At 39.2% G+C, this 25,720-nt stretch overlaps 1 protein-coding gene across 3 annotated transcripts in view; it reads left to right on the forward strand.

Annotated features, from left to right (window-relative positions):
• The window catches only part of PRKN (parkin RBR E3 ubiquitin protein ligase), a 1,292,350-nt gene that overhangs the window by 870,319 nt on the left and 396,311 nt on the right, over positions 1-25,720 (forward strand). For all 3 annotated transcript variants that reach the window (XM_036871110.1, XM_036871111.1, XM_036871112.1), the window contains exon 8: positions 590-726. In XM_036871110.1, coding sequence (XP_036727005.1) covers positions 590-726 — 137 coding nt within the window. The remainder of the gene's footprint in view (positions 1-589; positions 727-25,720) is intronic.

Consider the following 25,720-nt stretch of genomic DNA (forward strand, 5'->3'; position numbering starts at 1 on the left):
AAATGTAAATGACTGTTTAACACATTTACTTTGATGCAGTAGTAATTTTTCTTTCGACTTTGGGGAAGTTCAGATCCTATATATTATTATAACTAAATTCAAGGAACATTTATTTAAAAACTTATAATGCCTGGTGCTATGAGAATATCAATGTAAAGAAGACAGTTCTATTTTCAAGGAGATCACAGTCTACAAGAGAAGAGAAACATATCAATACTACAATGTAATAATGGATCAATCGAAATATACGTAAGTGGATGGAATGACAAGTAGGTTAACTGGGAATTATAAGTCAAGGAAGGCTTCTAGGAAGAGCTTGTATCTGAGCTTGGGTTTAAATAGCTGATTGGTAAATATGGTCACGTAAAAAATATAAAATTAAGAAAATCAATCTTCTTTATAGCTCACAAGGTGTTTCCAATTTTTAAGATGTAGCATTGATATATATGAGCTCAATGATTAGCAGCGCAGGTCTTTACATAGAGCATGCCCTAAGCACCCCTACGAGATTACAGAAAGTGTTCTAAACCACACATTGCCTGCCAGCCTTAGAAGGACTACAGGAAATGTCTTTCTTTACCTCCACCAGAAGCCCCGTCCTGGTTTTCCAGTGCAACTACCGCCACGTGATTTGCCTAGACTGTTTCCACCTGTACTGTGTGACGAGACTCAATGATCGGCAGTTTGTCCACGACCCTCAGCTTGGTTACTCTCTGCCTTGTGTGGGTAAGTCTAGCACTTTTCCTTCCATTTCTAATTCTGATTAAGAACAGAAAGAGGAAAATTACTGAAATAAAACTATCTTAGATGTACCCAATCCCTACTGAGGGGCTGAAAATTCAGATATCTGTTTGAACATTGCTAGGCAAGAAAATTAAAGCAAGATTAGTTTATGCAAGCAAGGGGCATTTATTTCTAGAACCATCACTTCCTTTTTTAATTTTTATTTTATATTGGAGTATAGTTGATTAAAAATGTGTTAGTTTCAGGTGTACACCACAGTGATTCAGTTATATATACATGTATGTATTCTTTTTCAAATTCTTTTCACATTTAGTTTATTACAGAACATTGAGCAGAGTTCCCTGTGCTTGTAGGTCCGTGTGCTTGTTCCCTTAGCAGAGTAGGTACTTGTTGGTTATCTGTTTTAAATATAGCGGTGTGTAAATGTCAATCCCACACTCCCAATTTATCACTTCCTTTTAATGACAAAGTCCATATCTAACCACAAGTGATGGATACTCTTGCAATGGAACCCACGGCTTGAATCCACTCGTTCACTTTTCTGACCGTGGGGTTTGCATGAAGCTGTAAACGGGAGACTCACTGGTAAATAAGATTTGAATGTCCTTGGTGGTTGTATTTCTACTTTGGCATAGGCCAAAGGATATTCTGATGCTCACAAACTAGAATGAGTTATTCTGCTAGGGTGGCATGGGTACGTTGTGAAGTAGGTATCTATCTCTTGCGCAGCCCTGTTCGAGATTGTTCTTCCTCGCTTGGTGGTAAATGCAGCTGTTTAACCCTCACACTTCCCCAGATCCATACAAAACAGCCCTTTCCCCAAAATTCATTATTTAATATCTCCAGAGCCTGGGAAACAAACCCTTCATTAGTGTTTGAATAGTGACGTTATGAGAAAAAAAAACTGAGATCAGTCTTCTGGGACTATTAACTGTATATCAAAAAATAGAGGCTGTGTGTAGAATTAGCGAACTATTTTTCCAATAACACTGGCCCCACAGAAGCCACAAAAGAGCGGTATAAAGCATTTGTTTCTATTGCTATATGACTCACATGCTAAATGTCTTGCTAACAGTGTCCATATAAGTTCACCATTTCTGTATAAAAGTCTGATACCTCTTACCCCCAAAACATATGTAATAAGATGTTTTTTTTTCCAAACCTAGTCTTTCAAACCTTTCTCAACCACCTTAAGCTAAATGCCTTCAAAGCTCAATTTTAGACATATGTATTCTTCAAGGTGTGACTAGTCAACAGTGAACCAACTTTTTCCATTAGCATAATTTTTATGATGAACAATTAAAACTGGTTCAAAACACCTTTCAAATACAAACTCTGCTTCCTTTGTGTGAGCTCCTCATTTGACCAGAAATTTTGTTATGCTTTGTAAGAGTGGGATGCTGAACTTTATTTCCCTGAGAGTAAAAAATAAGCAATGATTAGAGCCGTTACTGAGTACTTACCGTATATAAGGTACCACTGGGATGCTTACATACGTACATCCATTTAATCCCCACAAAGCCCTATCGGAATGGATGTTGTCATTCTTCCCATTTTATGGATGAAGTGTTTGAGGCTCACAGAATTTAATTAAACTGCACATGGTATTACAGCTGGTAAGTAATAGAGCTGGTATTCAGAGCCAGCTAGTGGTGGCTCTAGAACTTGGACTCTTAATCACTATATGAGTAGATAAGCCTGTAAACAAAAAACTACTATACCTCTAAAAGTTATATGGAAAGGAAGGTCAAGGGAAGAGTATCTCTAATTTTGGGGCACTTTTTCCATATTTAAACCAGCAGCAAACTTCAAAACTAGGAATTATTCATATTTCTCAGAGGAAGAAGTAAAGGCTCAGTAGGACTGAGTACCCAGCATCACAGAGTCAGGAAGGGTAGAGCTGAGACTTCAATCCATGTGTGGTTGCTCCAGAGCTCTGTGTTCCCCCCACCCTCCCATCCCACTTCTCTCTGGCCAGGGTTCTCAACCGTAATGCACATTTCAATAACATGGCAGTTTTTAGAAGTCCCAATGCCTAGGCCATGCCTCTGGGGGCAGCCCTCAGTATTTGTTAAAGGCCCCAGGTTTGAAAGTTTGAGCACTACTTCCGGGGTGAACATTCTACAGGCAACAGGTATTTTCCATGGGAGACTGTAGCATTAGCAAGCGCGAAAATACTCCCTCTCCCCTTATCTATTTTGTCCACGAGTGATTTGACTTGCTAACCAGCATAGGTTTTTCAATAAACGTTGATGGATTTGAAAAAAAGATGGGCAAACACAGCCAAAATGGCCTATTTCCAGAGCTTCTAACAAACTCTTGCATGAAGTTAAGGGCTTTGGGAAAAACTTCATAATTATTTTGAAATATTGGCTGTCTTTTTGCTGTACCTACTGTTATCACATCCTATGTTAGGGATTAATTTGAAATGCCAAAGCATTTTGTGTATCTTCTCTTAACACTGAGTGTCACTCACCCACCTCAGTGGAGCCTCAGGAATTTAGGTAGATTTACTTTAGAGTGTAGCTAAAATAAAAATAAAATTTATATGATGAAGACTATGCAAAATGTGTTTAGTCCATTAAGAGTCCTGGTAACACAGATTTCCTATAGCAATGGGGTGTCCGAGGGAATAGTTCCCACCTTCCCTATAATATGCCACTGGCATCGCCACTGGTGCCATCCAAGTGCATCCCCGCCTTCAGTGCTTCACTTTTTTTTTAACACTTCTCCTCCCAGGTCACTTTTCATGTAATTCCCATTTTCATATAACATAGAAAACCATTTCCTTTCTATGGAATAAGTCCACTCACCAACTACAGTCCAGTAGTGTCCCAAGTGTCTTAGTTGGCAATATTAACCACGAGGCAGATAGTTCTGGCCCTTTTGAGAAACAGAGATATTCTTGATGCCTGGAGAGTCAAGAAGGCTGGTTTCTAGTCAGCTTTTCAGGGAGCTAAGCATAAAACCCAACATAAATCATCATTTTGGCTTTAGAACAATGCTTTCCCAAATACACACAAATAATCCAAGTCCATATAATTCCTAAAACCACATTGAAAAGTAGGAAATATATTAAAAAATAGATCACCAAAGAAGATGTGCAAATGGCCAGTACACTTATTGAAAGCTCAGTGTAATTAGTTACTAAAGAATAGCTAATTTTAAAGCATAAAATATAATGTGATAGACATATATTCAAAAGAGGTAAAAATATAAATTTAAATATTTCTGGAAAGCAATTTGGCAATTCATATTATTAGCTTTAAAATAGTAGCAAGCTGCTTAGAAGCCTGTCCATACACACATTCTCTATGTGTCTCTGTCTCTGAAATATACAGCCTATTCTCTTCCCAGCTCCTAGATCTTTAAAAATTGTGACAGTCACCATGAAAATGGCGGCAGCAGGATTCAAGCAGCTGAAGGGCTTCCAGTTCAGTCAATGTTCTTTCTACCTCAAAATTATTTGAAATGAAATCAAACTTCCTAATTTTCTGAGGGTAATGCTAAACTTTTTGTCTTATTTTGGGGGTGGTTTAGCAATTTTGGCAGTTTTGCTGTGGTTTGGATGTATGAGGCAGTGTAAAATCAGGATAGTAATCTAACTTCTCTAGCAGAAGCAACACTGAAATCACAGAAGCAAGGGTGATTTTCACCCATCCAGGCTCCGATGCGCCTTGGCTGCGCGGCCTCTGCCCCACCCCATCATTCAGGGACTCAGACTCAGCCTTCTGTTACCTAGTGGTTTTGCCATCCTCAGTGACCTCGGAGTCCCCACTGGGTCCTCTTCACCCAGGCCGACCGGACCAGGAAGCCAGAGCAGGGGCATCATGGAGGAGTGGGCGGGTTGAGACCAAACCTGGAAACGGAGCGCATCACTTCTTCCCACGTTCCGTATTCCGGAACTCATCCCCGCAGCCCCTCCCAACCGCACAGGGTGTGGGCAGGGGGACCGGCAGAGGGGGCTGTGGTCTGGCTGTGTACCCGCAAGGGAGCAGACAGGCCTGCAGGCGCGCAGCCCTCTCTCACGCTGCGCAGAGGAGGATGGATGGGAAATTTCTTGAATGTATTTTTAACTCTCCTCCCCACCCCCCCGCCTGCAATACGAACAACACTCCATCAAGTAGCTTCATTATAAGGAGTGACTTGTACACGGACAAGGACCAGAAAAAGAGCTGTAGGACAGAATTGATGGTGTCCAGGAGCTCGTTCTAGCTAGATCGATAGGCTCTGTCTGTGCACTCGTCTGTTTGGCCTTGGAAATGCTGCCTTTGTGGAATCCGGCTTCACAGGGGACAAAGGGCTTGAACGTTTGTTTGATGCTCTCGCGTGTGTCTTTAGCGTTTTACAAACGAAGTGACTCTATGCGTCTGTTTGAAGTGGTACCAGCAGCAGCGCTGCTCTGTTTATCTTTCGGAGGAGCCCATGTCCCAGTAAACTGCGCCCCTGATTCTTACTTTGCCTGGGTTTCTACCTTCCAAACTGCCTTTCATCTTCTCTTGCATCTTATTAAGTAGTTAAAAATACAATAACATTTTAAATAGCAGACGTAAGGCGGGCATGCCTTGAATAGCTAGCGGAGAAGGCAAAAATAATTTCTTTCCACCTACTTCTGCCCTGAACTCTTAAGAAAAGCATTCTACCTTTGTTTTATAAGGGCGAAAGCAGACCAGTTTTAAGTATAAATGTATTACTTATCCAAAGAGTTCTAGAAAGATGCTTGTAAGTCCTTAAGACAGCTCCAAGAGTTGTTCAAAACAGCTGTCTTTAGACTTTCCTCTTCTTTTATTAAAATGTACGTAACCAAATTCCTCTCCCTGGCCTTCTTGGCAGCCAGCATGATTTTGGAGTCTGTACACTTGGCATTGTCAGTGGAGAGGGTGTTCTCCTGAGGCTGGAAGGATTATAATCATAGTCAATGGAATATTAATTGACCTGTAAGTGTATCATTTTAAATGGCTTGATGCATTCCTAAATTTATTATGAGACATACCATGCATGCACACCAGTGTTTAAATACATTCATATTGTTATATAGATTTGTACAGTTACAGAGGACCTCTGGTACCGCCACCCAGGTCAAGATAGTGTTATATAGATTTGTACAGTTACAGAGGACCTCTGGTACCGCCACCCAGGTCAAGATAGTGTTATATAGATTTGTATAGTTACAGAGGACCTCTGGTACCGCCACCCAGGTCAAGATAGTGTTATATAGATTTGTACAGTTACAGAGGACCTCTGGTACCGCCACCCAGGTCAAGATAGTGTTATATAGATTTGTATAGTTACAGAGGACCTCTGGTACCACCACCCAGGTCAAGATAGTGTTATATAGATTTGTATAGTTACAGAGGACCTCTGGCACCACCACCCAGGTCCAGAAAGGCAGCATCGCCAGCATCCCGGACGCCCTCCATGTCCCCTCCTCAGCCCCAGCCTCCTCCCTCTTGCCTTGATGCAACTATGATCTTGACTTTCGTGATATTCATTACCTTGCTTTTCCTCATAGCATCACCACCTGTGTCTGTACATTCCTAAATAATACAGATATTTGCCTGCTTTTAACTTTCAAATTGTTGCTTGAAAGGTTTTGCCAAATTTCCGTGACCAGAAGCAATCTCAATTCCAGTCACACCCCTTGTCAGAAAACTCTGAACACGTGTGCAAAGTATTCCAATATTCAGGATTTTCAGTATTATTTTTGTTACGTGTATTGTGTTAATCACGCTAGAGGATGGCTTTGTTTATGCTTATCTTCCTCATCTCAGGTGCTGTCGTGTGTGAAAACAGTATTTTAATTAGCTTTTTCAACAGGTAAATTTTGAGTTCACATTCAGAGGTATAAAAGCAAACTGTAGTAGGGACCCTGAAGAGTTACTTGGACAAGATCAATTTTATCACAATTTGGTGAAAATAAGAATCTTATACTCAGATTATGAATTTTAAAAAGCACAGCTCACTAATAATGTTAAATACACTCCTTCATTTGTGGGTAATTCTAGGTGACACTATCGACAGTTTTGCATTCAATTTGTGGGGGGTTCCACGGCAGCTGTTGCACGGTTCATATCAGGGCATTCCGGCTGCGGCGTACAGCTGCCAAAGAGGCTCTCGGCGGGGTGTGGCATGAAAGACGCAGCGGGCCAGACCCTCCGTTCATCCCTCCAGCCTCTCAGGAGAGGAGAAGTGTGTTGTACCTTCATGAGCCACACGCTTCTGGAGCTAGTCGCAGCTTTATTCCAAACAAATCACGGCCATCTGTGGCCTCTAGGTCAAGAAAATTTAAGTTTATTTGAGACAGAAATTGCTTTGGATTTTAAGTCCACATTTCCTGATTTGGACAGATGTTGCTTTTTAAAAATTGTTCTAGTTGCAGAATGTTTTCTGCAATTTCTTTACTACTTCTCCTTCCCCATCATCATCCACAGGCTGTATTCAGTGCCTGCTGGTTCTGTGTTTAGTTCTATATGTTGGCCACTTGAAACACACGTGCACACACACACACACACACACACACACACACACACACGCAGTAAGTGTGATAAAACTTTATTCTTCCTTACTGTGTGATGTCTTGTATTAATGAGACTTCATGCACAGAAATTGCTATGAGCCGGTGACCTCCAGCTATCTTTGAAATAATTAATAATGTGCTTAGAGGAGTTGATCTACATATTCATGCGAGTTTATATCACTTGGTTCCTAAGGAGGACAGTAAAACAATTTAATGTTTTAAATGCAGACCAATTTAGCAAGAGGAGGAGTGGTTTAATATTTTAATGTCAAGATGGATATAAATATATAATATCTGAATCAAGTAATTATAGTATATATTCCCAGTAAAATCCGAACATCTTTCAGACCATCTTATATGCTCTATTATTGACTCCACTTAGGAGTTCGGAAAATGAATATTTTTTATATTTTCAGCTTTTCAAGCCTATACTAGAAATCATCTACCTTGGAATTATATATTTATAGAGGGAAACATTGTGTGAAAGGAGTTGCAATATTGAAAGGAGGGGGGATGGTAGTAGTGTTCAAGGAAATGGTATCATTCTGTCTGACTTCGCTCTGAAACTCTCTTCTCTGCCCCTCTTGCTGCCAGAAACGGCTCTTTCTTATGGCTCACGTGTAAGAAGGCTTTTGTAATTGGTCACCATATTAGTTTTCTAGGGCTGCCATAACAAAATACTAGACTGGGAGGCTTAAATAACAGAAATTTATTTTCTCACGAGTAAGAAGAGGCTGGCACTCCAAGGTCAAGGTGCCAGCAGGTTTGGTTTCCTCTGAGGACTCTCTGCTTGGCTTGGGGATGGCTGCCCTCGTGCTGCCTCTTCACATGGTCATCTCACTGTATGTGCAGCCCTGGTGTCGCTCTGGTGTGTGCTCATCTCCTCTCATAAGGACACTAGTCAGCTTAGAGTAGAGCCCACCCTAATGGTCTCATTTTAATTTAGGTACCTCTTTAAGGCCCCATCTCCAAACACGGCCACACTCTGAGGCTGGGGCTTCAACATATGAATTATTCGTATGTATTCACGATATTCAATTGTGTCCCTCATTTTGAGGGACACAATTCCATCCATAATAGCCACCTTCTAGGCTCTGAAACAGTTTGCACATGCTTGGCACCCCGAATTCTGAGAAGGTCCCCTGGACATGAGCCCTGCATACAGACTCTGCTCCACAGGGTTTAACTTCCCCCTGTTCCTAAGACATGACTTGTTCTTCATCCTCCCTCTCCCCCCACCCCCTCCCGTACTCAGTATTGGCTGGTTTCCCAGGTAGCAACACCCATATGCCTGAGGAATACAGGAAATTTTTGCCAATTATCTAATTTTAAAATCTGGGCTCACTGACAAACATTTCAGGGAGGATCCTCTGAACTTTTCCATCCTTTGTGAAAATAAAAATACAATAATCATCTCTGAGGTGGAGGTGGTTAGGATGGCATTTGCAGCCCTTAGTCCTTGGTTCCCCCAGATGGATTGTCACAAACAGAGGCCCCTAGAGAAAGCTCTACCGGATGCTGTAGTCTAGAGGGCTGTAACCAGCAGGCCCTGAATGTCACAGCGGACACGCAAATGCAGCTCAGTTCTTGCCCGGGGTGGGAGGTGGGTGCTTTTCTTCAAAGCGGTGCTTCTGTTTTCTGGCTCTGCCATCCCATTAGGACTTATCGCTGCCTTCATGGTCAGACTGGCCTCCACATCCAGGGTCCAGCTGGCAGAGGGGAAAGAAATAATAGACGAGACATGCATCTTTCTTATCAACCCTGGCCTGGAAACAGCACATGACTCTTCATTCGTTGCCTAGGACATTGCCATTTGGCCTTGTGGGCTGCAAAGGAGCCTGGAAAATGAGGTCTAGAGAAATACCTGGGTACGGAGAAGAAGGCTTTGAGTAGACACCTGGCAGTCTCTGTCAAAGGTCTTCCTTTGGAGGGTTGGGGGCTCAGCTTCCAAGTCAGTAGATGTGGCTGCATCCACGATTCAGGGATCGTGGGCCAAGTCCTGACTTTGCAGTCAGATGGTGCTCATCCAATTTCTGACCTGCTCTACCAGACGCTGAGCTGATTTCCTCATTTAAAATGAAAATAAGTCTTAACCCAGAGAGAATGAAATAGGATTGTATGTAAAAGTGACTGGCACACTTCCTGATACACCATAGGTGTTCTATATGTGACAGCTTTCCAGTCAAGACCAATTATAGCCCCCAATTTCAGATTGTTTTCTAAATACTTACAATTCTAGCAGGAAACTTGAAGCTGCAACTTGGGTTTAGTTAAGGTTTCCTGGCTAAAAAGTGAAAACATGATTTCTTTTTGACATTTTCTACGTTAGCACATTAACAGTTAATGGAGATAATTAATTCCTATGAATCAAGAATTAACATCATAAGAAGTTTAAAACATTACCTAAATATAATCCTGTAAAAAAAAACTCTAAAAGTTATTGATACAAGATCTTATTAAAATTATTAAATTAGATTCACTCTATGTAACCAGATTTTCCAAATTAGTCTTTTATATAGGGGACATATGTAGAAATATAAATAGTTGCATTAACAAGGCTACCATTATTTGGTATTTCTCTTCTTTTACTTATAGTATCAATATGCTGTCTTACTAACTGTTAGTATAACTTCCAAGTCCTTCCTCAAAACTTTTTTATTCTGAATAGGCCATCAATAAGTAATGAGTAAATTTCCCTCAAGTGCTTTTGGACTATAATCAAGTGTAGTATTGAACAAGTATGTAGTCTGAAATTCAAATCATATTATTCTAAAGGAATTGAGAGATACACTAAAAGAAGTAATCTACTGTGTGACGCAGGAAGAAAATTTTACAGCCGCTATTTACTTTTTATATCATCCTTTAATTTGTGTATGTGTTTAAATGTACATAAAATAGTAGCAATGTTTATATTAAATTAATATTGGGATTCATATTCAATTTTTGTTTTCTTACAAAAATTGGTAGAGGTTCCCAACCAAAATTTTGGAGAGCACTGATTTAGACCAGTGGCTTTCCAAAATTTTGACTGCTACCCACAGAAAGAAATATATTTTACATCATAATAGGGTAAATATATAAATTATACACATATATGTAATTGAAAAAAAACCTTCACAAAACAATATTTTCCTACTATATGAGACACACTCTGGTATTTTCAGTTTTAACCCATTTCAGATGCATCCAAAACAGGTAAAAAGTTAGCCGTATTTTAAATCAGCTCATTTTAAGCCTTAACCCTTCAAAGGAATACCACAACTTCCCTTAGGCGCCCATTTTAGTGTTCACGCATTTCAAGTACCAGAGATATACTCAAGTACCATATTGAAAAATAATTTTTATGTAATTTTAAAACACAGCTCATGTCTTACTCTGCAATAAAAAAAATTAATTAAATAGACTAGGTTTGAACAAAGTAGAAAAACAAAGCCATCCATCCATTCTTATAAACTAGTCACTTAAAAAAATATGTGATAAAGCATGTAAAATTTTGACACAACTTAATTAATAAAAAACCACATTTTAGGTATACATTTAATTTTCAGGAATGCCGTTACCAAAGATAGAGACAACATGGAAATTCTAGGAATACATTCCTGGATGGAGCTCCCACCCAACTCACACGTGGGTGTGGGAGGCTGCGGCCTCCAATAAGGAGGCCAGAGGACTCCCACCTCCTTTCACTCCCAGCCGCCCCCAAGCCAGACAACTTCATAACTGTCATCCAGTAGAGTAGCTTTTATAGAAATATAATTTAAATATTCTCCTACCCTAAAAGGTAATGAGTTCTAATAGCATTTACTTCTCCATTGTGTTTTAATTTATAAATAAATTCCCTGTTAGAGATTCATCAGAAATACAATGGTTAATGTTCACAACTTTGTCTCCGAGTGTTATTTTTTCTGCCATGCTAATTCTTCTAAGGGAAATGGTAACAGTAGGCTTAATATTTGTTCTTTGGGACCTGCAATAAGATGGATTCATTAGTTAACTTGCATTTGTTTCTCAAATTAGACTACTGTTGTAGAAACAGCGCTAAGCTAGAAGTCCTGACACTAGTCCTGACTCTACCATTAGATCAACACCTTGTTAACTTTAGGTCAAATCACCTGCTAGCAACTGGGGACTGGGGCAGGCCTTGTGTATACGTAACCTTATTTAAACTTCATAATGATTTTGTGTGGTCAGCATTAATAATCCTATTTATCAAGTGAGAAAACTGAGGCTCTCAGAAGTGAAATTCAAATACAAGTCTGCCTGACTCCAAAGCTAAGTTTTCCTCTCCACCTTTTATTCATGAAATTCATTTCATCTCCAGAACCTCTGCCACCTCAAAAATACTAAGGTCCTTGACTCTTGGTCCCTAAACCAGGAGTTACTTTTTTACTTCTATGAAATTTATCAGACTCAGAGTAAAAAACAAAATCAATTCAATAAGTGAAGAAAGCACCTACTGATAGATGTACAAGATATACTAACATCTCACTCTCTGTGGTGTCTTTAGATCAGTGGTTATCAAACTGTGTTCCATGGAACCATGAGGGGTTGTCCACATGGCACATCAAGGATGACTTTATGTAGAAGGAAATGGATGGACAGCAACAGTATTCCTGTTATGTTAACTGTGGTCCTATGTCAATACTTACCAAGATTATACCAGGCAAAATAGGTCTACAGTCTTCAAGTCATAGCAGAGAATTTGTTTACAGTGGTGTAGTTTTCTTCATATTACATTTTTTGAAGAGTAAAATAAAAGAACTACACACTTTGTATTGTGAATTAAAATAGCATAATTTAAAAGTGGCCAAGGCTAAATTTTAATTGCCCTGTAGAATTGACATAGAGGGGAAACTTGAGTTTGTTACTATTAAAATATTGTGTTGCAGAACATTTTTAGTAGGAACAAAAGTAAAAGAATTTGGGGCACTTCACCCTCTAAAACAACTCAAAGCAATTTATCCTTTGGATTTCTTACTCCTTGTTTTAATTTGAACGTGCTCATTTCAGTTAGAGACTGTTATTCACTTTCACTTCAGTTAAATCAGTGGTCTTGGTGAGTTTTTATCATTCATACATACCTAGGCAAGTAGTAAAAGATGTTGGTTCAGAGGGAATAAGATTTCTTGTTGATGAAATACCACCACCATCATCAGAGTGTATTTACCTAATATACCACTTTAGAAGGTACTGTTTCAGGAACTGGGTGTTATTCTAGGCTATGCACAGCTTCTGTAGCTACCTTTATATCAATAGGAGTAATTACCTATAAAGTATGCTTAACTGTACTTACATGCTAAGTGTAGCACACAGGCTATAAATCAACAACAGCTAAATTCAAACTTTATTTTCCAGAGAAACCTCTAGGCTGCAATTTTGCCATTCTTACTTCTGATCCAAAAAATAAAAATAAATCAAGGTGGAAAAACAGCTGTAAAGCTGATAATGAGATTTGCAACCAGCTAAGTAAGACACGATCTAAATCATGAGAAAGTTTAAAAGTCCTGTTATTCTTTTTCCACTGTGCCTAAAATCCAGAAAACCCCAGTTCAAGGAAAAGGAGGCCCACCTTGCCATTTAAATAAGGAGGCTGGCCCAGGTAGCTCTGTTTTTCATGATCTACATCCCAAGTCATATGATGTGTTTATGGGAAAGTTAGAGGAACACTGACAACACTGCAGAAGCTTTTTGGGGGTATAATAACCATTAACAGGGATATTCTATTTACCAGAGAGACTGCAGTGAGACTCAAGTAAATAATAAGCATTTCAGAAAATTACCCAATTACATATTTAACCACTCTAAGGCATTCTGGTCTCCTGGGAAAATAGCGTGCATTTTACAAAATTGCTTATAATTGTGACTTGTGTGTTTGCAAAGGAACCCAGCGTGCTGGTAGGAAGCACATTTGTCAGAGCTTAGCAATGGAGTCTTTTTTTTAAAGGACTTTAAATATAAGAGAAACATTTGCAGTTGCTTTCCAGATGCCAATAAAATATGTTTCAGAATGACGTATTATTCTAGAAAAGTCTACAGAGCTGTTTTGATGCCTGAGGGATTTAATTCAAAGTATACTTGAAAGCATTTAGCTATTATTTTAAGAATGTTATTTTTTCTGATGAGATGGTACATTGTAAGGAGATAGATTTCTAAGTTGCAAATATTAATTATTTATATTACAGAAAGCACCCTAATAACTTTGCTCTCTTTATTTCATGTAGAAGTGGATAATTTAATTACTGAATCCTTAAAAAGTTATACAAATAGTTTAAAGTAATGTTCTCTTACCTTAGAAGTGGACCTTAATTTCCATTAAAAAAATCTTCATGGTGACATCTTTAAGAAATATGTTGAACCATGGCATCTTATTGAATAATAAGATGCGATTTATATATATATCATCTGAGTAAAAACAAAGGCATCTTTATAGGCCTCTATATTTTATACAGTGTGCCCTTCGAATCCCAGATAAAGCAGATCTTACCGTCACGGCCATTTTATAGGGAAGAGCATCTACTACATCCCAGGCTCTGTTTGAGTCAAAGGACAAACAACAGTTCACAGAAAAGATAAGCTTGTTCCCCTCCTGGAGCTTACAGCTCAAGGGGGTTCCAGACATTCATCAAAAACCATGAGTTATGCAGTTACTGACTGAGGAAAGGGGTAGAAGAAATGGAGGAAGTGGGGCAGAAAAGGGGCAAGAGTTCTGACCAAAGGAACATCCTTAGATAAAACCTTGAGACAGGCGGGAACAAGGAGGTTTGAGGAGTGGAACACAGACCAGAGTGGATCAGGGTGAGAAAAGACCAGAGAGTGGGCAGGGCCGTGTCGGCCTCACCTGAAGTTGCTGAGAAGACTTTGGTCTTTCTTTAAATACCCTGGGAGAAGTCGAAAGCATTGAAGCTTAAGACAGGAGAAGTGGCATGAGCAGATTTGCATTTTTAAAAGATCAGTCAAGCGGGAGGAAGGAAAACTGTTTCAAAGAAGCGGGAGTGGAGGGGACAGGCCAGGAAGGGGTGGCTGGGCATCGCACTCTGGACGTGATGCCAGCTCCTCTCGTGGTGACAGAGTGATCTTCAGATTGTAACTTGCAAACGCTCATGAAGAGTATCATAGGATCCTAAAAACGAACAGCAAATTAATTTTTATTCAGTGTAATGTAGGTAACATTGTACATTTCACTTTGTAAAGGAGGAAGCAAGCCAGGTAGAGGGCTAGTGACATGGAATTCTGTGAATTACTCTGGCTGAACTTGCTTTAGAGTTAAGCTCTCAGATCACAGTGAAGGGCAACGCAACAGGCAAATTCAGAGCTTCTTCCTATAGGGCCGCCATGGAGGGTTGTGCCTACTAGCAGCGTCGACTCGCGGAAGAAATCTCTCCTGCACAAACCAGGCCTCTTGTGGTTGCAGGAAGAGAAGCCCCTAAAGCTGGCGCAAGGAGAGAGGAGCATATTGTCAAGGATGGGGTGTCTCCTGTCGCGGAAGGACAGGTGTGGGACAGCCTCCTCCTTCGTCTCCTTCGCCTCTGCCTATCTGCTTTCTTCCTCCCTTGCTGTAAACCAGCTTCCTCTGCTGCTGGGTCTCTGGAGCAGGAACATGCTGTCCTTACTTAGCTCACAAACTGAAATCCAGAGTCATATGCCTTGGTCAGCTGACTCATCTGTGTCAAAGATATTCAGACTTTAGTGCAGGAAAAACACTGATCTCCTGAATTTCGTGAATACTTTCTATGATGTCCATGACATAACTGTTAGAGATGACGATGTCTCCTCTGTTCTGGCCACTAGAAAGATCAGAGCTTCCAAAGCGTATTTTCAGCAAGTGTACTATTTTATGGCATGGATTTTTGTGTGCTGTCCTTAATCTTTGTCCTTAGTAGTCTCTTACTGTTTTACATTCTCTCCAGTTGTTTATCTACTTTAATCTTACTGTTTATTTATATTTGTACAGCTGTCTCAAATCCTTTCTTGGATGTTGCATGAATAGATGGATAAATTAAAAATTCCATTTGAAAATAGTAATAGAGTTTCTTGGTGCTAAAATGGTTGAGAACAATTGTGGCCTAGAATACAGCAGATACGCAACAAGAGTGTAACAATACAGAACACATTACCTGTTGAATTTTATCCTTCTTCTTTAGGCATTTATTCCATGGCTCTATAGTAAACTGAATGGATTACCTGCACAGTCTAATACGTAGCCACTGATCATATGTGCTTCTTTAAATCTAAATTTACATCAATTAAATTATATAAAATTAAAATTCAGTTTCTCATGATCACAAAACAACTTAAATATATCTAATAGCTACCATATTAGAGCAGATATAGAACATTTCACCATCACAGAAATTTCTATTGCACAGCATGACATCAGATAGTCTGAAATTTCCTCATTAATAGCTTGAAAATAACTTGTGAATTAAAAGACCCAAACTTACACCTTCTGATTCTCTCTTAATCATATTTGTGGTGCTTTTGTCTTTTTTGTTTGCTTCTGTTCTGGCTTTGTAGCCATCAACATACCTACCTTACTCTATTCCTGAATTCTGTAGGAACCTCAAAATCCGTTTCCTTTTTCCCAGGTCCTCTCAGTACTGTCCATTTGCTCACTCTTTTTGCACTAATCAAGATTCCATTTTCACCACATCACTGTTCTGGTTAAGCCCACTGTGACTTCATATTGCACCTGAAATCTAGTATCACATCTGCCTAGATTTCTTCCTTGACTCCCTGAATTCCTGTCTCATGAACTCTCTGCACCTGCTTTGTGAGTGCTGTTTTGCTTATGAATCCTCACCTGGAGAAATCCTGTTTCTATCTATGTCCCCTTGCCTGGAGTGCCTGCCCACTTCCTCTCTGTGACTCCAGAGACCTCAGTGTGTCCTCCACCTGCCTAGACATCCCTAGGCCCAAGGTCATGTCCTCAAGATGCTCATCTCCTGTTCCATTTTGGAATCTCCCTAATTACCTGATATAAATCACTCTTGATAACTCCAATTAAATTGTAAGCACCTCAAATACAACCATCAAACCTTGTTCTCTCTTTGGATTCCCCATTTTGCTCAGTGCTGACCTCCTCAGGAAAAGCCGCTTCATAAGTACATATCAGTTGAATTGCTGAGATCGTAAAAGCCATGGACCGAAGTTAGTGCCTTGGATTTCTGGTGATAGCTCTGCTTCCAGCTCTCTGTGTGAGCCTGGGCCCCTGCCTTCACTCCAGAACAGATTCCTGACTTGTAAAGTTGGGCTAGTCCGTTGCTGATGGTTCTATCAGTTTAAAATTCTGCAGTTTTGTCAAGTCAGTCTTCTAATCTGTTTTACTTTTAGGTCCCCTTGTACATATATCTTGATATTGTCAGCTGATAGATATTGCTGATTTTAACTTATACATCTGGTGAATCTGATGACTGCCATTTGGAACGTGAACATTTTGCAACCCTCTACCAAGGTCTCCTGTTATTTTGTGCTACATGGCACAAATCCATCCATCCATCCAACCACCCATAGATTAGATTTTTCCTGAGCTTGGTGCACTGTGCTGGTAATAGTAATGAAAAAGTTAAAAAAGACATAATTTCTCCTTTCAGGGAGCTTCCAGTTTATTTGGAAACAGACATACAAAAATATGACAATGAAGGGTTGAGGCAAATACCTACTATATTTTGTTGCAGCGTAATGGTTCATTGTATTATTTGTTCTTAATAAAAATGGTCATGATATCTTGTGACCAGGACATTAAGTTTGAGTAATTCTCTAGAACATCTGTTTAAGCTATAGAATTTCTTTTGGTGGGATTTGGCCTCAATTATAAGGGAGTCTGTCCTCCTGAAATTATTGCTGAATGCTAAAAGCATGGCATAGGGAGAAGCACTTTGTTGTTTTGTGGCCAAAGTATATGTTTTGAATGGAAACACTTATTGCCTTAATGAACATTTGACTACTCACGTCATCAGTAACCATGTGAATATGTGCAGGGACAGGCTGGAAACCCACAAATATTAGGAAACATCAGAGGTATTTGGTGATTTATACTCTTAGAGGACTTAGGCTTCACCTCACATTCTTTTGCCTTGAGTTTTGATTTTGCTGAACTGAAGGTATCAGAAATGAAATTGAGGGGAAAAAAGTGGGTCTTTCCCCTCTTTAAAGGTGTTGTTTTACTCTCTTTAATGTATCATTTTTAGTAAACTAAAAATGTAAAAATCCAATTCTAGTACACAAATATATGCAGGAGGGTTGTCTAGTGCTCTGACTTCGGGCTGTCGTTATAAGATTGATGTGACTTGGTCTGACATTGTGGCATCATTTTCAGCTTCAGCTCAGTCTAATGTTGTTACCAATTAAAGTGTGAGTGACACTAACTAATTAAATTGAAGAAAAGGGTATTCATAAGTGGATGATGTAAACAGAAAATAAAGTTAGCAATTGACATTATGACCACAGGATTTTTTTTCAAGAATGAGCTGTGTGGTAAAAGGGTATATTTAGAGACAAGAAAGACAAAAAGGCATTTGATTGACAAACATGATTTGTAGTTCAATCCATTACATTTATGCTGTGATGCCTTGTTCATTGAAAGTACACAGCATCCTTCAATTTTATCACAAAGCTTCTTTTATGTTGAACTATCACATGTCAACTAACTGGTCACACTTTAGAAAACTGAACCCCGTTTTATGCTTATATATTTCTATATCCAGGGAACCCCAAAACACACTTGAAAGGTGAGATATACAGTCTGAAATGTCATGACCATTGTATATAACCTATGACAGAAGTAAGGTCACATAAGCCAAACAATGGAAAAGCAACATATAGGGACCTAGCAATTAAGTTAAATATATCTCAATCTGTGAATAGAAAGAGATAACTGAAACATGATATGTATTAGTGGCATAGAACATATGTAGACTAAAACAAAAGTAGAAAATGAATGCTCCCTAAATCTGATTGGTGATGAAAAATCTGTATTGCTGTTAAGCTTTATTAGAATGGTTAGTGTCTTAAGAAGTACTGAAGGCACAAGGAGTCATGGTTATTAGAAGTGAAAATGGGACACAATGGTTCCTTAGTCTCTCATTTTTAATGGCTTTTTGGTGCTTTTTGAAGCATTCACTTACTGTCATGGCCAATCTTTCCAACCAAACACACTCTAACGGATGGTCAAGGAAGTGCTCTCACCGTCCTTTACAATGAAGACTGTGCCAGAGGGAATCTAGAGATCAGTTACTGATGGAAACAATGCAGGGGTGCCATCAGCACATCCTGAAATGTTTGCTATCCTCCTTGTACACTTTGGAGGAAATCTGGCGTCTTCTGAAATAAGAGATTTTTTAATGAATGAAGTTGTTCATGAAATGAGTTTGCTTCATATAGACTCCTAGAACTTTAAATTTGATAGCAACCTTGGGGATTATTTTACCCACATGGATATTTCATAGATGAGGAAACAGAGGCCTAGAAAGGTTAAGGCAACTGGCTGTGGTATAGTGGGAAAAAGACAGGGTTTATACTCGGACAGACATGAGAATGAATTTCAATTCTTTCAACCTGTGTGACCTCAGGCACGTTATTTCACTTCTCTGAGATTTGGCTTCCTGATCTTCAATTAAAGAGATTCTTCTCTAAGTGGGCCTGATACAAGAGGCCTATATTTTAAATAAATGATAGATTATACATATGTATACACCAGTGAAACCATCACCATGACCAGTATAAAGCACATACCCATCAATTTCTCCCACACCTCCCTGCCCCACCTTCCCATTCCCCAAGTAACTACTGGTCTGTTTTCATTTCCTGTTTACACTTTCTAGAATTGTGTGTAAATGCTACTACATAGTATATACTCTTTTTTGTATGATTTCTTTTGTACAGCAAGATTATTGGGGGATTTTATCATTGTGGTGTTTATCAAAAGTTTATTCCTTTCTGTTGCTGAATTGTATCCTATCATATGTATACAACCGCAATTTGCTTATCCATTCAACTGTTGATGAACATTTGGGTTGTTTCTAGTTTCTGGTTATTACAAACAAAGCTGCTGTGAAATTTTATGCAAATCTTTGTATGTGCGTATATTTCTTTTTTGTGTGTGTAAATACCTAGAAGTGGAATGACAGGATCATATTTTAAGAGCTTCTTTTTAAGAAACTACAAAACTATTTTCCAAGGTGACTGTACCATTTTGCATTCCTACCAGGAATGTATGAGGGTTCTAGTTGCTCCATATCCTTTTCAACACTAGATATAATCAGTCTTTTGAATTTTGATGCTCTACCAAGTGGGTAGTGGCATCTCATCATGGTCTTAGGATACATTTCCCTAGTGACTAATGATGTTGAGCATCTTTTCATGTGTTTATTTGCCATTCCTTTATCTTCTTTGGTGAAGTGTCCAAATCTTTTGCCCATTTAAAACACTTGGGTTATTTTCATGTTATAAATATTTGAGTCCTTTATGTATTCTGGATGCAAGTATATTATCAGATAAAATTTGCAAATATTGTCTCCCTGTCTGCAGCTTATCATTTCATTTTCTGAACAATGTTTTGCAAAAAACAGAAGTTTTTAATTTTGATGAAGTCCAGTGTATCAATGTATTCTTTTGTGGATTGTGTTTAACATGTTATATCTAAGAAATCTTTGCCTAACTAATGGTCACAAAGGTTTTGTCACTCATTTTCTTCCAGAAGCTTTGTTTTATGTTTTATATTAAGGTCTCTGATATATTTTCATGTACCTTTTGTGTGTGGTGCAAGGTATGAATCAAAGTTCCTTTTTTTAATATGGATATCCAGTTGTCAAACACCATTCATTGAAGAGAATACCTTTCCTTCACTGAATTAACTTTGCACATTTGTCGACAATCAGTTGTCCATAAACATAAGGATCTACTTCTCTACTCTGTGTTCCATTCTATCATCTATTTGTCTATTTGTATGCCAGTAGCATACTGTTTTGACTATTGTCGATTTATAATAAGTACTGAAATGAGAAAGTGTTTATTCTTCAACTTTGTCCTTCCTTTGCAAAGTCATCTAGACTGTTCTAGGTTTTAGTTGTTGTTGTCTTTTGACTCAAAGTCTGAGCGAGGATGCTGTGACTTGTCTCCATATCTTTGGGTCTTTAGCCAGTGCTAACCTCACTCTGCTGCGTAAAATGTAGAGCTCAGTTTTTAAAAAGGCAGCTCTTTTGGTCTTGCATATGAAAAAGAGTTTTAAAGAAAGGACTGGGGAACACTAAGCAATAAAAAATTAAAAGCTGATAGAAAGTTTTCTTTATTAGAATATTTAGTTCAACTAATTTTTGTGAACTATGATTTCTAAGTAAAAGCCATTAGCTTTTTTACGAATTTGCCTTTAATCAGTCTCGTCAGTTTTTATCAATTTAATTCCTTCATTTATCAGTTTCAACCCAGCTGATTATTCATTCTCTATTGCTGATGAGTCCATTTTCAAGGCTCACATGTAATTGTCCTCCGTGTCTTATCTAACAATGTATGGCCACCATCTACTGGCAACAGAGGGCAATCGCCAGTCCTGCGGGCCTCTGGGGAGAAAGTCTGTTTCTCATTCACTTGCTTTATGAGATATTCCCTATGAACTTGTCACCAGGAAGATAGACAGCCAATGATACACCTAAATCCTGACTAATGAAATGTTATAATAAATGATGAAATTCTGGATAATAGATATGTTGTTTTACTTCCAGTAGCTTCCTTTTGAATCGTTATGAATAGTGTTTTTCTAGTATCCATTTCTGCAATGTGTTTCATAATGAAAGCAATAAACTATTTTTATGATTATGATGATGATAGCAATCACTTAAATACTCCTCGCCATAGATGAGACACTGTTTGAAATACCTGTTCCCTCCTATGTATAAAAATGCTACCAATAACCCACTATCAGTTAGGAGTATAATATATTCTTTCCCACCATACGAAGATATAGGCACAATCCTTCTATATTCTTATCAAGTCCCCTTTGTGTTAATGGTAATCAGAACTTCCCAACATGACAATTTTAGAACCACTTGTGAGTGATGCTAATTACTGTCATATGAGAAGTCACCAAGAATGACAGAGATTATTGTGGGGTTTTCTTTTCCTCCACATCTTTTTTGCCAAGGTTCACTTCTTGTTTACAGGGACCTGCTGATGTAACACGATGCAGTATTTTGAGAAGAATGTGTTACCCATGAGAATTGTTGCAGAGAGCATAGATGATAAGAATAGTAGAAACTCCCTCCATCGTGTAGGGTCCCTTGTGGGCACTCTTGTGGCCACAGTATCCCCAGACCCTTGAGAAAATCCTCCCACACTGTGGGTGCTCAGTATTATTACTGAATAAACAAAAAAAAAATCTAAGTCAGGTAAAGTGATCAATAAAATACTTTGCGTTTTGGACTTTGTTAGCTGTACCTCCACTCAAAAGAAAAAAAAAATCTAAGTCAGGTAAAGTGATCAATAAAATACTTTGCGTTTTGGACTTTGTTAGCTGTACCTCCACTCAAAAGAAAAAAAAAATTTTCACTGGTAAGCTAATTCCACTGACAGTGACACAGTGGTACAGCTTTTCCCCCAGAGCAGGAACCTGAGAAGGGGGACAATTTTCAACACTGTTTAGGGGAAAAGGTCCACAGCCTTCATAAGATTCTCAGTAAAAGATTCTGTGACACACAGAATATTTGTGATGTGTTAAACATCATGATCTAATTGAGACAGTTGTATTTTTATTTTAAAGTAAGAAGTTGAGAGTCTAAAATAATTGAACTAGATGTAAGGAATATTGTGAAGTTCTTTAGCACAATATTTGTCATCTCTGCACAAAAGATGACAAGAGCCAAAAAGAAAGGAAAGAAAAGGAATCTGGGCTGGTCACTACCACCTACAGTAGCTGTGGTCTAACCGTGGGAGGGCAGTGCTAGAATCCAGTGTGCCCAGCCATCCAAGAGACCTCAGGGACCCTCTGGTCTTACCTCCTCCATCTGGGCCCCACTGTCCTCCATACTCTCACCCACCGCCAATCCATACCCCCCAACCTCCCACAAATACCCACCTACTCACCCTCCTGAACCCTACCCTGGGCCCTCACCACCCTCCCCCCATGCCCAGTGAGCTTTCCTGTCTCCTCTGCCTTTTAGCCTATGGCCTCTCCCCTTGGGACTCCACTGGCACCAGGCCAGCCCCCCAGGACACCTCTTCCTCAGCTTCCCTCTCAGTGGCAGCCTTTCTCTTCCCTGTTGACCGGCCCCAGGACCAGAGATACAGCCAGCATCCTTTCAGCCCAGTTTCTTCTCCCTCTTTAGTCCCAAGTGCCTCTGAGGCTCATGTCATTCATCTCAACCACCTTCTCTCCTTCCTCATCATGTGACATTGGGTCTGCTGGTCATTCCTGCTCATTGAAGCTTGGCCTCCTCCCCAGACTCCGCCTTCACTCCTGGTGAGCAGTCTGACCCTACACTTAACTAACCCCCGTGTATAACCCGCGCTCCCGTGACTGCACGCGGGCAGCTGGGCCCAGCTGGGCATCAGTACACCCGCCTCGCCCACTCTAAGTGTGCTCGTCATCTGCCCTCTCCACTTATTTACCTGCCTTTTCTTCTTCTCTAGCTTCAGTCTGGCTTTTGGTCTCTCCATTCCACCGGAATATTTCTCTAAATAAAATAAGCCAGTTAATGACAACAGAACTATTTGACGAGCACCCACTGTGGGCGGCCGGTCTCGGGGTCCCTTCTCCCTCGAGGGCGGCTCCTTCTCAGCCTCCTCTCTTGGCTTCTCCTCCTCTGCCTCCCATTCACATCATTTTAAAATTTATATCCTAAGCTCTCCTCAGACCTTCAGAATTTCATGTTAAGCTGACTCCACAAAAACCCCATACAGATTCTCCAAGCCATCAAACGCATCTCAGCCTCAGCTGATCTCAAAATCAGTCTTGATTCCAACCCTTCCCATACACACACCTGCCAGACCTATTCCTCTAACCTTCCCCGATGTTACCCCGTCCAAGCTTACACCAGAAATCTCAGCACCGTTCTTGGTTCCTCCCTTTCTGATGCCCTGATAAGCCATCATCACTTCCTGTTGATTACCATCCCCAAAGTATGTCAAATATTTTCGCTTTCCTCCGTCTCTGGGCCACCACCCTAGTTCAAGCCTTTACCGTCTGTTTCTTCAACTACTGTGATAATCTACTAATGTCTCTCTTCTCTGTGTCAGGCACGTTACAATCCATTTACCACACACAAGCCAGAATGTATTACATCCCTGTCCCAAAAGTGGCTTCTTGTTTCATTAGGGAAAAAAATACAAATTTTTCATAATGTTCTACAAAGACCTGAAAGTTTTCTTTATCTCTCTCTTTCCGTTTCCTGCCCTTCTGTAGTCATATTGGCTGCCCTTCTGGTCCTCAAGCAAACTAAGCGATCTTCCAGTTCAGGGCCTTTGCACATGCTCTTCTCCCTACCACCCACCGCCCCACCCTTTCGCTCCTTCTCATCCTTCAAGTCTCACCTTTTAAAAGTCTTAACCATATAACCATGTAACCTGGTCACAGCTCCCTGTTTGCTTTTTTTATACTCCTTGTAACAATTTGCAGTTATCTATTTGTTAGTTTATTTGACGTCATTTCTTAGAAGGCAGGAACAATGTCATCTTGCTCACACTTGAATTCTCAGTGCTTTTCACTGTGTCTACAGGCACACAGTAGGAACACAATAAATATCAGTTGGGTTATTTAATGCAAATACATATCAGATAAAATCTAGACTTCAGCATTAATGCTGCTATAATTCTTAACTTATTTTATGGTTGCATAATTTTGTTTATGCTCTCACACACTTTTAAAAGCATCAGCGTATTTTAAAACTTAAATATCAGCATGAAATTTACAGGTAATCATAAATTTGTAATGTAGTACAGATTCAGTGCTAGATAACAGACAAAGCTGTTATTTGAATTTTAAAAATGGGAGGCTTTTAATATTTGATAGGCACTGAATGTACCAGGGTATTGAGCGGGCTGATAGAATTATGATAGATCTGAAATGTGAGGAGAGCATCATTTCTGTCTTTCCTCTTGGAGGAAACCAAACAGAGAAGAGGTCTAACATAAAGAGAGATTTACTCATCTTGTCCATTTAGGTGTTTACCAAGATTAGGAAAAGTTAACGATTTGGGCAAGAAAATAGACCCCTGTAAATGACATTATTCTAAAACTACATATTTTACATTGTTTGTAAATTGGTTCTGTTGAACTGTTTTTTCACACATTTCAATAATATATATTATTTGTGGCATTGATAGCTCATTACCAATGAAATGAAAAATAACATATATGATGTTAGGGAGATCTGGGGTTAATTTTAAACCAAATATGCCTACCCAGAGAGTGACAGTTCCAAATAAAAACTCATCTGAATTTCTTAAAAGTTTTTACTCTTTTATAATTGCTATTTCTCTGACTAGTGAAACACAATTGCACCCCCTTTTGAATGACTAACTCTATCATAATTACATATTTGGTGTACCTGGATCTTAATCTTCTTGCATTATGATGGTCATACTAGACACTGATTCATCCATTAAATCAATTCAAAGGACAGAATTTTCAATACTGACTTTTAATATATTAGCTCACTTATGGATTTGGCAGGGAGGAAAAAAAAGTCTCTGATACCTCACTTATAGCTATTTGAAATCACCAGCCCTTCCAACTTATTAGTTTCAACAGTTATTCAGAAATAGAAGTCAATTAGAAGTCCTAATAGAAAGCATGAAAAGAAATTTCCCTGGGGAATAAATGTGTTACTTGGTAAGGTTGCTAAGTCAATTAAATTACAGCCCATATTTTGCTAAGATGTAAAAACTCTTAACGTGTCTATGTAATAAGAAAAAAGACGCGGGGGGAGGGGGTTGGGCTCCAGGCTTTATAAGTCAGAAGATAAAATAAGTTTGTCCTATGTTTTAAAAAGTATATATATATATATATATATATATATACACACACACACACACATACATATATATATATAAAACATACACTTGTGCAATTATCATTAATGTCCTCTTAATTTAAAATATGCCAGTCAAATTATATTGCCTCAACCAAGCTATCCCTCCTTATATTTATAGAAAGGAATTAGCTACCATAACAAAGGAAATGCAAACACAGAAGAATAGAAATTCAGCATTTATATAAATATGTAGAAACAGTGGGCTTTTAAAAAGATAAAATCAGTTGAGTTTCTCTTTTTTTTGTTTTCCGAAGCATTCTAATTTTCAGTTCTTGTAAGTGAGAGATGAAAGGAAAAGGGAGGGGAGTGAGTGGATGGTGAAGAGGGAACGACGCAGGTGATGAGAACTTATAGACCCACCCACGCGAGTTGTTCATGCAAGGAGGGTTCCCAGTGGAGACAGGATCTGAAGTGGGTCAGCCTGGAGGCCGATGGATTAC

The sequence above is a fragment of the Balaenoptera musculus genome, chromosome 12 (genome assembly GCF_009873245.2).
Source record: "Balaenoptera musculus isolate JJ_BM4_2016_0621 chromosome 12, mBalMus1.pri.v3, whole genome shotgun sequence".
NCBI classification, from domain to species: domain Eukaryota; kingdom Metazoa; phylum Chordata; class Mammalia; order Artiodactyla; family Balaenopteridae; genus Balaenoptera; species Balaenoptera musculus.